This window comes from Lagopus muta, chromosome 7 (genome assembly GCF_023343835.1).
Source record: "Lagopus muta isolate bLagMut1 chromosome 7, bLagMut1 primary, whole genome shotgun sequence".
NCBI lineage: Eukaryota > Metazoa > Chordata > Aves > Galliformes > Phasianidae > Lagopus > Lagopus muta.
The window spans coordinates 45,093,925-45,108,535 of record NC_064439.1 but is presented as its reverse complement, the minus strand read 5'-3'; the positions used below and the strand labels follow the sequence as shown (position 1 = coordinate 45,108,535).

General features: G+C 38.7%; 1 protein-coding gene across 8 annotated transcripts in view; it reads left to right on the top strand.

Annotated features, from left to right (window-relative positions):
• TRANK1 (tetratricopeptide repeat and ankyrin repeat containing 1) overlaps positions 1-12,805 on the top strand; it is a 52,339-nt gene extending 39,534 nt beyond the window's left edge. For all 8 annotated transcript variants that reach the window (XM_048950394.1, XM_048950395.1, XM_048950396.1 and 5 more), the window contains 7 exons: positions 417-505; positions 2,459-2,562; positions 4,113-4,245; positions 5,205-5,350; positions 7,251-10,321; positions 11,265-11,366; positions 12,536-12,805. In XM_048950394.1, coding sequence (XP_048806351.1) covers positions 417-505; positions 2,459-2,562; positions 4,113-4,245; positions 5,205-5,350; positions 7,251-10,321; positions 11,265-11,366; positions 12,536-12,648 — 3,758 coding nt within the window. In that variant the 3' untranslated portion in view covers positions 12,649-12,805. The remainder of the gene's footprint in view (positions 1-416; positions 506-2,458; positions 2,563-4,112; positions 4,246-5,204; positions 5,351-7,250; positions 10,322-11,264; positions 11,367-12,535) is intronic.
• Positions 12,806-14,611: the final 1,806 nt, after the last annotated feature.

The following is a 14,611-nucleotide window of genomic DNA, read 5'->3' as shown; positions in this document are numbered from 1 at the left end:
GTCTTACTTGTATGGGCTCTAAAGATCATTTGTATGTGTTAATAAATAACAGAATTGCTAATTCATAGGTATAATTTTTTCCTGCACAGAACTAAAGGTAGTTTGTGGATTAGCATGCTGGCTGAAAGAGATTGACCAAATCACAGAATTTGGTTTCTGTAAATACAGTGGATTTACTTAGTTTTATCCATTAAAAAGCAGAATTTTTATAGGCTTTTCAAAACTATTTGTTTATTTCCAGGACTGACTGGAAGAGACAAAAATTTATTGAACTCACAGTTACCATTACTGATGTGAGCACAAAACATAGAATTTGGAACATTATGAGATATTCGTGCTTAGCTTTCGTGCATAGCAACTGATTTCTGCTATTTATCTCATCTAACACAACAGTTTTTTTTCCCATAATGTTCTAGATTTGGATGATAGCATGTTTGCTAAAACTTCATCTCCAGAAGAATGGATTGCACAGGGAGATTACTATGCTAAACACCAGTTCTGGGAGGTAAGAGCATGTGGTAGCATGTGCTGAAATAAGGATTCTTGCCTATTCTGAAACCTCATTATTATTATTATTTTTTTTACATTTGCAAAATTATTTGTAAACCTTTAGTGGCTCAATTGCAGTGTTTTTCTTATTTGTTGGTTTATGATTCTATAGATGTCTGCAGACAAATTATAAACAACTTGCACGAAATAAGCAAGGAGAGAGCAGCCCATTGTCTGTAAATTACAGACAGAAATGCGCAGGGCAGGGAGGGGGACACTTTTTAATATGCACAAATTGAAGATGATTGGAAACAGTTGTCAGCAACAATACAAAGTGCTGGAGCTTGTGAATCTAAACCACACGCACGGCACTATCATTACACATTGATTCCTGTAGGCACTAATTTGAAGTGTATTGATTTGGGGATGATCTCAGTGCTCTTCTATGTTTGTTTGTTTGTTTTTTTAACAGTAATTAGGGATGGATACAAAATGCATATTGAGGAACAACATATAAGAACTAAGGGAATTTGCTACACCAGGAAATCTGGAAAAAGTGCAGCAAAATTATTGTTATATTCCCTTACTATTTAAAGAACGTGGAGGTTTTACATTTATTTACTTGTTAAATTGTTAGTTTACACAATGCAGATTTGGCGTGACAACTAACAGAGTGCAAAAGCAGTTTTGAATACTTATTTTGGTGATAGAAGAAGGAAAACTTCCACTTTTTGATGATGGCAGCATAGTTTTTTTTCACTGAAAAATAGATACTTGTAAGAAGGCAAAAATTAAAATAATAAACTACCTCTGTATGGATGGTATTTGTCTCTTCTGAGAGGAAAAAAGGCAGTTTTCTAAATGGACAGAAAATTGTTCATTTAAAAAGTTGAAAAAAAAATTAATCTTGAAATCTGAAATATAACACCCATATTATCTGCCATTCTCTTTTTTTCATAACCTTGATTTTTTACTGTTTCTGCTACACAAAAGGAAGTTGTCTGGGCAATACTGTGTCTGTGTGAATGGCTTGCGATGTGGAATTTCCCAACAGAATGAAACACAGAATTAATGGTTTGAATAAAGAAATATGATGTGGGAAAATGAGAAAGGTGATAAATAAGCCAGCCTTGTTAGGTGCATAGTTAACTCTTGATGATCCCCTTTAACTTATCACACAGGGGGACTGGTATGGTAAAAGCATGAATCAACTTTCCACATCGCCTGATTTAACTTTGCACAGGTTGTTTTTCCTAGTTTTTATTAATAGATTTAACGTGGCAGATGCCTAGTGACTTGCCAATTAATGACTTGGATCATCATTCAAAATCACGTGTGCTATTTGTGCCATCAGCCTCTCAGGAATTTTGCTTTTGTTGCTTCCATGTCGATTTTATAAAATGCTTTCATTGTAATTCTAATTGTGACACAGTCTCATGTGAACTGACTTTAAAGCTGTTCCTTTTTCCTATGAATATGCTGTTTTTCACCTTTTCCTTCTTCCATGCACTCTGAGGTCTTTCTGTTTTATGGATCCAAGTTGAAGGAGGGAAGATTTAGGTTGGATGTTAGGAGGAAGTTCTTTACTAGGAGAGTGGTTAGGCCCTGGAACGGGCTGCCCAGGGAGGTTGTGGATGCCCCGTCCTTGGACGTGTTTAAGGCCAGGTTGGACGGGGTCCTGGGCAACCTGATCTGAATGTGTATGTTTGGTGGCCCTGCTAGGCAGGGGGGTTGGAACTACATGATCCTTGGGGTCCCTTCCAACCCGGGTGATTCTGTGATTCTGTTCTGTGATTCTGTTTTCCGTTACAGCGACTGTAAAATTAAGAGTTGCTTTTATGTGATAAGCCACAGGTTGGATCACACAGAATCACACAGAATTGTAGGGGTTGGAAGGGACCTCCAGAGATCATCGAGTCCAACCCCCATGGATGCACATGGGTAAATTCTGTGTGTGATCTCACTCTAGGTAGCAGCCAAATGTTACCAAAAGGGAGGAGCAGCTGAGAAGTCAAAGCTGGCCCTGGCACACGATGCTGTTCTCAAAGTGCACTCGAAGAAAAGCAGCCCCAGGTGAGTGTAACACGGGTGGGCATCATTCTGGGGTGCCAGACTGATGAAAGTGTGCTGGGGAGGATGCCCACCACAGCTGTGAGACCACACTGGAGACCTGGAATAGGCATAGGTGAGGTGTCTGTTACAGCTTTTTGTGAAGAAACTGGAAAGTTCAGCACAGCTGCTGCAGGATCTGAGTTGCTGCCTCCTTTGGGAAGAAGTGAAGGCAGTTGTAAACTGCAGGCTGTCCAAACCAAATGTGACCATTGCAGGATTCTGTGAGAAAAAGCAACAGAATTTGAATTACCAGAAGAGGTTTTTTTTCTCAGATGAAGATATGAAAGCATATACTATCAGCAGTTCTCAATTTCAATTAATCCTACTACTTAACCAAGAAGAAGGGATGGTGTTTTACATTTGGGAAGAAAAGCTGCTAACAAAGAGTGAGCTTTCAAGTAGAATTAGTGTTTGAGTCAGTCTAAATTAAACAACCTGAACTACATCTGAACCAAAGAGCAGTTTTAAAAAGGGGACAGATTTTGAGATGAATCATTTATTTATTCTGTCAGCTGTGCAAAATTGCTCCAGGGCTGGACTGCAGAGAAAGTTTGCAGTTCTCTGAAGTCAAAGGTTGAAAAACTGTTTGAGATTTGACGTGTGTAAGACAGGGGAAAAAGCTTATAGCAGAATGTGACCAGAGCAGAGGAACACAGCACTGAGGGAAGAAGAAGGAAAGTCTGGAAAAATGTTACGACTGGAATTTATTAAGGATTAGCTTTTGTCAAAGGCTCGTTTTATATTAATAGCACTGGCAAGAAGTACAAGCATAGGCATAAAATTCTGTGATCAAAATTTGTTGAGGGGACTGAAATTTTTAGTTGGCTGTAAGCTTGTCAGATGGGCAGAATTTGAGAAGTTAGGTTAACTAGGATAACCTGTAAAATAAATCAACATAGGGTAGGATGACATACAAGATGATACAAAGAAAGTTGATGTAGAACAAGATGTGTTGACAGAGCGTAATAATGAAGCTGTAAACGTGGCTTTCCAAAATTAAAAATGTTAATGCTCTCGCACAAAGCATGAATAAAATTCCTGTGTGCTCTATGGTATGAGATGCTCTGTACAGTTCTGATTCTCTCGACTCAAGAATGGTGAATTCAAAGTAGTTTTGGGAGGAAGATAGGCTGCATGGACACCAAGAAGGCTTAGTCATATAAAACAGACAGAACAAATTTGATTGTTGTCTTTAATGACATAGGGGCTAAGCAGCAGGAAGGATGAAGGAACAAGTTAAGCTCAAGATGAGAAATCAAAACCATACTAGCCTTTACTATACTTGGTTTGAGAATTTAAAAAAAGAGCTTCTTACTGCTCATGAGATTCTGGAAAACAGCCTTCTGGGCAGAGCAGCATTTATCCAAAATCCAGCTAATTGTGAAGTAATGCCTCATCAGTTTAATTATGAAGAGGAATGCATTATGTCAGTGTTGGTTGGATTCTTGTTATAATCTTGTGATCTTAAACTTCATTTAATTTGGATAATTTTCTCTTACTTATTTCTACAGAGAAAAACAGATGGAATATATGACATTGGCTAAAACTTACTTGGAATGTGGAGAACCAAAACTGTCACTGAAATGTCTGTTTCAGTCAAAGGAGTTCCGGCTTTGTGCAGAACTGTGTAAAAAGTTGGGAAAGGTATTGCATCCTTACCCTGCACTCTGCTTTCCTCTTTCATTTTCCTACAGCTTTTTTTCCCCTCCAATTTGGTGCTTGTACGTCCCTATAGAATTTTTAAAGGTGATCTGTTTCAGAGTTCGTAAAGCAACAGTGTCTTTCTGTGACCTGTATTAGCTGAACTAAAACAGCTCCTTATGCTAGGCCATTCAAGATGAGCACATTCACAAGGAAGCATTTGTCACAGAATAGCTTTAAGAGAAATGAAGAGGACAGTGCAGTTATACAGTCTAGATTTATTTCTTTGGCTTTCCTCAAATGTCAGCATCAGTCATTTCTGCTTTGCAGTTGAAAGTTGATTTTTGACTGATTTCACAAAATACAAGCTGCTATTTCTCTCGTATGTTACTGTGATGATGCTGCAGCTTCACTGATTACAGACATCTAAATGGAACATTGAAATTTGCATGGGTTAAGAAATGCACTGAGAACAACAATTTTCTAGGCTTGTGAGGGTTTTTGTTTTTATCTGCAGTGTATTTCCACCAAAATATCTCAAAATGATTGCTCCCAAATATTTAAACTTTAGGATGCGAGGTTAAGGCAGCTGGAACTGTTCTCATTTAATTTACTCCTGTTGATTTTGAGAAGTGTGAAACTCAACAAAAGTGTGTGTGGTATTTTTTAATAACAGGCAGTGGAGAATGGCAAATACTTTGTAAATCCTTAATTTTAAGTTCTAATTTTTCCAGTGTAAGTATTTTGAAGGCTTTTTACATTTTAATTAAAAAAAAAATCTCTTCAGTTTTATTGGTGGCTACTTAGCAAGTACTTGATTAGGTTAAAAGGCTTTGATTACATTTTATTAGAGTGTGCTTGTGTATGAGACGCCCAAGTGATAGAGTTACTAATTTTATTCTATTCATGTAGTTTTGGCTGTTTAGAGCCCTTTGATTTCACTATTGACTTCTGCATTGCAGATGAAAGATGCTGCAGTGTACTATCAGAAAAACCAGTGTTACAAAGAAGCATCTGAATGTTACGAACAAATCGAGGAGTTTGATCTGGCAGTTAAGATGTATTGTCAAGAGGAGCTCTATGAAGAAGCAGCGAAGGCAGTTGAAAGGTATCTTTCAGTAATGTGTTGGAAAATAATTCTCTTTTCCATTTCCAACCTCAGCATAATACAGCTGGCTCTCCATAAGGTTTTAATGAGAATTTTGGTTGGTGACTTTGTTTTATATAAAGTTAAATTCATTAACTGACAGAATTCTCACTGGGGTCATGATAATATGCAAAGCATTCTACTGCATTCACAGTTTGCCCGGAAACTAGTTTGATTTTCCTAGAATTCTTTTCCAGTCCTGTGTTACTGGTCATGTAAATTCTTCTTTGACCAGTCCTCTGAACTAGGTTTCTATGGTAAATATAACAAAAATGTCTAATAATAGTAATAAAGGACTAAAGCTGGTTTAGTGTGTAGAGATAGTTTGGTCCAAAGCTTCAAGCATTAAACTCACCTTACTAACTAATGATTTTTTTTTAAACCAGCCTCCCCAAATCATTTATATGAATTCATCATCAAAAGTACAAAAATCTGCACTCCCACGTTTATCACAATAAGTAATAGCAATGAAAAGCTAATGACAATTTACTCACTGTAAGAGATTTGTATGGAGCATTCTTGTCTCAAAGTTTGTTCAGTGTCACCCATCTGAGACGTATCCTGCTTGGCAAGCCTTTGTGTTCGACAGCTACTCATGGAGTTGAGCAACCAGAAAGAACTGATTTTTGCTACTGCCTACTGAGTTCTAAGGGCAGGTCAGGCTGCAGGGATTACAGGGATTATTGTGGAAAAGACAGCCACCACACAGCCAGTGTGCATACCCAGGTGGCAGGCACTTGATTGCTAAAAGATGCAACAAGAAAAGCAGGCAGTGCAACTGGAGACACTCACTCATCAGGACATTATTCATTCTCAGCATGCAAGAGAGAATCCTTTTGCAAGACTAGCATATAGAGTATCTTAAAAAATTGACATCAGCCACAAGTAATTAATAACTGAATGTTTCAAAGTATGTGTTTTGAAAGGTGCAGCCAGGTACTTTGCTCAGGCACTCAGTAAGCAGCAAAGACTATGCATGACAGACTTGAAACAGTTTTCTACACTGACTGGTGTATGTTCATTTTGCAGAATACTATCTATTTTGGCCTCGTGGAGAACTGATTTATTTTCTAATTTAATACAGTCATTAAGGTTGGAAAAGACCTCTAAGGCCATGTAGTCCAACTGTCAACCCATTCCTGCCATGCCCACTAAACCATGTCACTCAGTGCCACATGTACACAATTCTTGAACACTTCTTGGGGAGGGGGTGACTCTGCCACCTCCCTGGGCATCCTGTTCCAGTGACGTACCACTCTAAGAACAATTCTTTTCTAATATCCAACCTGAGCCTCCCCTGGCACAACTTAAGGCCATTCCTTCTCATGCTACTGGTTACCTCAGAAAAGAGGCCGACCTCCACCTCACCACAACCTCCCTTCCAGGTGGTTGTAGAGAGCAATAAGGTCTCCCGTGAGCCTTCTCCAGACTAAACAATCCCAGTACTGTCAGCTGTTCCTCGTAAGACAATTTTCCTTCTGGTCCCTGTTCATGTAAATAACCACTCTACATCGAGGGTGACTTTAACAAACAGATTATTACTGGTAAAATGTGACTGAAGTAATTTGTCAGTGTGGAGAAAGATTAATTAATGCTGTAAACCTTGTGATCTTGTTCTTACCAGAAGTTTTAATGTTCTTGTTTCAGGCAACCTTCTGTTGTTTTAACTAAATTCTTTTGGGATTACGTGATTGTTTTTTGCATGATAAACAATAGTCATAGTTGAACTAGTTGTCATTTTTCATGGAAGAGAGTCTAGGGGTAGCTAGTTGTTCCTTGTTGGGGCAATTTTTAAAAAGGCAGTGATTTTGTGTCTAGGTTGATCATCCGTAGTAGTAAATTGACATATGTTTTATTTCAGATATGAAGAGATCTTAAGTGCAAGAGGACAAATGGTATCCAAACTCTCATGTACAGCAAACCAGTTGTATTTGGAAGCAGCTGCAAAGTACCTGTGTGTGAACAGAATTGAGGAAATGATGCAGGTCCTCTCAAAACTTGACATAGAGGATCAGCTTGAGTTTCTGAAGTCTCGTGGATGCTTGCACCAGACTGCAGACTTACTGAAAAGAGAAGGTCGACAAGAAGAAGCTGCAAAACTAATGAAACAACATGGGTTTGCTCTTGAAGCAGCTAACCTCACAGCAGTAAAGGAGTTTCGTGCATCTTGTTTGCTTGCTGCAGTTCGTGCTGCTACAACTTGTTCAGAGTCCACCTCTGACCTGGTGGACAGAGAGGTCATGCTAAGAGAAGCCCTTGAGCTTTGTGAACAAACTAATCAGAAGTCAGGCATTGCTGAGGCTTTGTTTTTGCAGGGAGCTCTGAAGGGAGACTTTGAAAAGCTGAGCAACGCATACTGTCAGTTTCTATCTGCGAATCATTCTGCTGGTGCAGTTGAAGTTCTCTTTGTGCTATCTCACTGCAACGCACCAAGCCAGGACATCCTCTGTAAGGCGACACATGGCTTAATGGCTCTCCTGGATCTGGTTAAAAGTTTAAAGAAAGCAACCACCAACGTAGAGAAAGATATGGTAAAGTCATGCTTTGCCTATTTTGGTATCATCCCAACAGGTGACAGTTGTTGCCAGGTGTCTCAAAATGAAGCCGAACCCATCCTCAAGTTTTTGTTAGATAAGGCAAGTCTAAAAGAGAGGAAAACAAAAGGCAATTTCTCAGTAAGCACAGAGGCAGTAAAATCAGCTTTGAAGCAGCACTTGCTGAGCAGGTTGTGCTCTATCACCCATGAGTTACTGAACAAGCATTACCCCGATATTTGTATGAAGTTCATTGTTGGCTTGAACTGTGAGGATACAACCTGTGAGGATTTTCATAAGCCCTTGATGCGCCATGAAGCAAGGATGGTATTTCAGTGTAAAATGCATCTATCAGCAATATATGGACTGCTCTTGGAAGCCACACACACTTTCCCTAAAGAGCTGCTGAGTCATTGCAAAAGCTTTGATGGTCTTTTGACTTCTGACAAGTATGTGTCATGTAAATCCCTTCTTGAAACATTTTTCCCTAATCATTTCCATTTGAGAATACTGTCAGAGAACCCAAAGGCATGTAAAGAAATACTGGGATTTAGTAACATTACTTCCAAACCGTGTCGAGCAATGTTGAATGAATACATCTCATTTAAGTTCAAAAATGAAGATGCTAGAGCCAGAAGAGAATCAAGTGACTTGTGGCTAAGTGCCATGAAAGTTTTTCTCTTATCTTCTGGATATCCTGAAGAATTTGAGAAGCTGCTTTTTAAGGAAGAGGACGATTATAACAGGGAGCTAAGCCTTGCTTTGTCAAAGGCAAAAAACTCCCCAAAAAGTAAAAGCCAAGGAGGAAAGATCAAAGGAATAGATGGCAGGCATGGTATGTTGCAACCTGACAAAAAAACTGAAAATGCAGGAAGAACACACTTGTGCTTCATTCGACTCCTTCAAAGTTCATTTGAGCAATTCTATGTTTATAAGAACCCTGAAAGCTGTAAAAGGCTGTTTTTCCGATTTATGAACGTCCTGGTCAAGAAATGCACAAGGTACCTGATTCCAAGCATAGGAAATACAGTAATGTTGTTGGAATTCCAGTATATTATCTGTTGTGCTGTGCTGATGCGACTCAACAAGAACGTGACTCTGTGCCTTCCCAAGAGTTACATTGCTCTCGTTCATTATTGGGATTTTTTGTTCAGAAACAAAGGCCGTAGCAAAGAATTCACAGAGACATTTTCCATTATACAAGAGTATAGACCAAAAGACATACTTGTAGCTGAACAGAATTTCAGATTTCATCTCTGTTACCTGGCAAAAATTTTGTGTGGAGTTCATGAGAATTTCAGCGTCCTTCTGGATGCTTTTGAGGATCCCGATTGTGTAACTTCAGGAGAGGCTGAGCGAACTGTAGTGCTGAGCTTAGTGATGATACTGAATGCTGATCAGGTGCAGAATTCTATGTGTAAATATCTGCTGAGCCAACTCTTTCCTGAAATAAAGGCGATGCTGAAGTCAATGAGAAAAGACTCTCCCTCAAAAGTGCCTGTAAGATTACTGAAGGTCGTGGAACAAGTGGCTGATGCTTCAAGTGTAAGAGAAGTCGCTGCAAGCTTGCAAGAGCTTCTGATAGAGCGAGATGAGGAGTACTTATTTGACTGCCGATGGAGGTGGGACTGTGTGTATGCTCAGGGGTATGCACCCATCCGGGGTATCCTGTATGAGAACGTAAATTTTGACAGGTTTATAACCTCTTTGGATAAAACAGAATATGCTGATGAGATAGAGAAGGAACTCGAAAGCGATCAGTGCTTAGAGGACCAGAAGGATCCCCTGGAAGTGATTGCATTCAACAAGCAACAGAAGCAAGAGCAGAAAGCATCTGCTCTACGCCAGCTGTATCGCGTCTTCCATTTTGGTTTTGTGTGCATGAGGTGGAAAAGGAAGGCCTGCTGTAAAGCAGAGCCTGTAGCAGTGAAAGGAGAGGAATTTTTATCAGATATCTTCAAAAAAGCAGATATTGACCAAACCCAGTGTGACCTCTGTGGAGTCAGATTTATCCAGAGCTCTGAGAACTATTTCGGCCAGGCTGAAAGCGTGGAGGCAGACACTGCGGAAGCTGTGACACCGACAGAAGAAAAGATGCAGGTGGAAGGAAATGCAATTATTGCAGCCAACGAGGCCTATATTGAGCACAGAAACACAGATGAGCACAGAAATAATAATGCTGCCTACAAAAACTATGCTGACTTTTTCAGAAGAAAGATAGATCCGAAAATACGTTACGGACTGGATGTGGTGGAGGCCATTACAGAAAGGACTTATACTCAAGACCATTTAGCCTATAAAGAAGGTTCCAACTTATGCCAGAGAAAAATCAAAGAGAATATTAAGAAGATTTCAGATGCAGTAGAGGAAATCTATGAGAGAAAAGCCTGGGCTGAAGGTGAGGCTTTTCATTTTTCTTTTAAACAATGAAATATGTCACTTGTGGCCAAACTGCTAGACGTGACAAAGCTCCATTCAAAAATCTTAATGTGGTCAAAAGAAATAAAAAACCCACTACGTGTTTCAGTGCAGAGATCAGTAAGTTCTGGTACTTAGGAGATACATACTTTGATATAGGGTTTCTTTCTCATTGCTTATATCATCATTCTATGATGACTTTTGCAAGCAAAATGGAATCACCAAGTGAGTAGCCTAGAAGCAAAATTGTTTGGGGTACTTGCTCTGCAAAAGTGACATCTTACATCAAAATATTGTTACTGGCTTTAGTGTAGAAATCCAGCAACCTTGTCAAGTTGTCACTGTGATGGCTGGCAGTAATGAAAAACTGTAGTGTTCTATGTGTTCCTCAGCTCTTAGCAGCACAATACGTTAATCTGTAACTAAATGTTAGGTTATGGTCTTCACTGTACTGTAAAAGCTTTATCTTCACTCCTAACTGAAACCTTTTCAATAAGGATAAAATGTGCAAATTTTGCTCGTTAGTTAGGTTTCTGCTCAGTGAACCATGACAGTTGTCCTTGTTGCTTGACACGCAGAATTTCAGAGCGATAATGAAAGCCAGAAATTTTCATTCTCCAAAATAGATAAACCAGAATACGTCCAAGAGTTTCAGGTACAACTTCAAAGGGCCACACAAGGATGGAGAGGTGATCTTCTGCTCTCTTTGTTAGCAGTGTTAGTTGGCTTGGAGATTAATACATACAGCCTCTTCATCCCCAGTAGTGACTTTGGTCTGTACATGAAATCACTGGAGATGAAGACTTCTTGCTTTGCATCATTATTGTACACATGTTTGTGTCAGCATGCTTGGCTTTTAGCTCCTGTCTGTCACTCAGAACACTCAGGTGTTCTTACAGAATGCTAACTGTGCTCCATTCCAGCTGAAGAAATAATAACTGAACATGCCAACAAATTGTCTGCTGTCACTGATGAGGCTTGTAAGTGGCTGAAGAAAATGGATTTACAGAGAATAAAGGAAGAAGGTATGTTTTGAAATTGCACAGATTTCTGTGCCCTCTAGTGGTCTCTGTTTGGTAACGGTCTCTTAGCTTTAGTTGCTTCACTCCCCTGGTCAGCAGTGCTGTGGATATTCACACAACAACACAGAACTTTAGGCAGTGAGAAACAGGCACTTCCACAGGGGATTAGGGAAAGTGTGAGGTATTTGGTCTTCCCTCACAGCTGACTGCAGGGCGACTCAGATTGAGCAGGGCCCTACTGCTGGCACTCAGTTTGTCCCAGCCTGCATGGAGCGTGTGTGTGTGTGTGTGCATACAGCTGTGTGTGTAGCTATGGCTCAGGGGCAGTCCTAGGATAGAAACCTGAGTGAGAGGACAGAAGAGCAGCTGTCTTTGTTTTCACCTATTACACCTGCTTTTAACTGTGCTTTGGCACTGTTTTTATTGGCAGTTAAGTGGTCCCCGAGTACTTGAAAACCAGTGTACTGATAAAACTGATCTTCAGCTTGGTTCTAAGACCTCTGTGAAGTAAAAATATATGCAGTTAGATTTCTTTTGGTTTTGGTCATTTTACTTTGTATTAGATCAAAAGTAATATGCTTGGATGCTATCAATTGCATTAGAGACTTTTAGGCAAGTTTAAGACTTCATTGTGCCTACCCATATGTTTAAGGAAAAGCACATATTCTAATGGTAGAATTGCAAGAACTGTATAAAAAAGCAGAAATAAAGTGCTTACAAGTTGCACGGTATGTAAAGTACCAAAGTGATTCTATTTTAGAGAATTTTATTGTGATAAAGCCTTGTGTTACAATTTTCTATTCCAATAATGACAGAATGATAAGACTGCATGGGAATGCTCTCACGGTCTTACAAGCAACATTATACCCTGTCACTCCCTCTTTAGAAGTCAGTAAGCAAATGTATTTACTGCTGAAACTGAGCCTTGAGAGGGGAAAGACGCTCTTCTTTAAAAAGCCAAAAGCTATAGCATCAAAACAGATGTTGAGTGTAAAAATAACAACTAGAGCAGCAGGGCGCTTTGTCATGTAAAACACAGCACTTAAACGTGACAGTATGTGTATGAAGATATTTTGCTGATATAAAATCCTAGTGGTAGATCTTGTCATACTATGAAGAGAGAAAAGATGTCATGTCTTTCCAATTTCTTGTTGTTTTCTTTTTAAATACAGACTCTGTGCATGATAGAGACTTGGAAAATGAAGTAGAAGATGAAAGCATGGCTTTTGAAGAACTTGCTTATAAAAAACCATCAAGAAAAAAAGGAAGATGTGGGAAATGGTGATCAGAAAAAATATGCAGCTGCTATTCTGTCCTCTGGTAATCTAATGTTAGAATAAAATATTAGGCTTATTAAAAAGAAGAATAGAGTGTTGGGGTCAGAAATTGTAAGAATGTGAAGAAAAAAGCTACTTGTTCAGTTGTTAACACTTCTGTCAGAATAATGATTTGTGCTGATGATGTAGCTGATAGAACCTATGAGAGGACAGATTTCCTTTCACATCTACATTGCTTCTTGAAAGTAACCAAAAGCCAAAGAAACCAGCAAGTAGGAAGAAGCAGTCATGTTTTGGCCTTATCTCAGGGGTATTTTTCTACCAAGTCTTCATTATTTTTTTTTCTTCTCTGTTAATTGACATAATCATTCTTCTGAGCTGGAACACTCAGAAAAAAAGACAGCTTCTCTGATTTTAAGAGGTTTTAATTTCTGTTTTTAGATTACCATTGTAAACTTACTGTCCCTTGAGTCTTGTGCTTGGAAATGCTTAAGTCGCCAGGTGAGGTACTTGGGGTACCTCTCTTCCATATTTTTATAGACAAGAATGATCATTCCTAAGCTTGTTCATGTTTGTTTTTTTTGACAATGTACATACTTCTAATTAGATAAGCAAGGAAATCTTGAAGTTTCTTCTCTTTCATGAAGTTTTGATATAAACTGTTACCTGTACGTATTGAAATATAGATAATCTCTCTTTTAAAAGTATTACATGGTGTTTTATAAATTTCAATCAAAGAAAGCCTTTTGTAATGTTCAATAACATTTTATAAAATTTGTAAGATGGTTAAAACTGTGTGATTTCTGTCTTATTTTTGAATGCTTTGGGAAAGCCACAGCTGACTGACCAACCATATGAGCAGGGCACAATTTGGGCCAGAGTATCAGTTCACGATGACACTGTTTCACTTCTGGGACTTCAGCATCTCCAACGTGCTCTCATCTCCTCATTTTAGATGGATTTCTATGTTACACGTGCGTAATTACAGTGTTATTTAGTTGTTGAAATATTTTATCTTGAAAAGTGAGCTGCTTGTATACTGAACAAATTGTTTTAATAATTACCTTTTGCTGAAAGCTCAGGAGCTGGCTCTTATGCCTGATGTTTTCAAAGTGGGACAATTTCTATGGATCAAAATGAAGTGCTGCTGAAGAATGGAGCAGCGTGAGCAGCAGTGATGGTTTTCTATTGCACTGTAAGTGCTGTTGTGTGCCAGAAGACTCTTTACTAAGTGCTGCTTATTAAAGAAGCCTTGTTGCTTAAGTGTCTAGAAAGTTTAAAAATACTCATGCATGAAATGTAGTGCTGGTCACTTGCACTGTAGAAATCAAGGATTAGGCAAGCTAGAGCATTAATGTAACATCATTGGCTTTATTTTCTATAACAGAATGTATTTTGCATTTGAAATTACTCTTAGAAATTTTGCTGATTAGTTTCTTGACCTGAGTGTTTACTCCAGTATTTACTCATTTGTGGCAGTAGATGTTACCTACACTTTCTAAGGTAATTACAGTTTAAAACTCCTCACTCTTCAGTTTAAAGATCCAGGGATCGTATTTTTTCTTTCCCTTTACAGGAAAAGCGAAGCTTTAAAGTATCTCTGTAAAACACTAAGCAAAAAGAAAGCAAAGAGAAGAAAGAACAGAAATTACATTGTGTTGAGAACTTCATTTGGAGTACATTTCTTTAGTGCAGGGACCCGAGATCCTTGGTCATTGGATTGCTGATAGCCGAAATTACAGGCAATTTAAATTTCAAACTCACAGTTTTAGAGACATATTAGACCAAGACGTGAGCAATATTCAAGCTGAAAAGGGAAATCTAGTTGGATTTCCTGTCTAGTGACAGTGCTTACAATTTTTTTTCCTCCAGTGTCATTGCGCTTAAATAAACACAGACCTCTCTTTTCCACATCAGTCTATTCAGATAATAATTATCTGTGTGTGTTAATCCTGTTTGAGTGTTTAATCA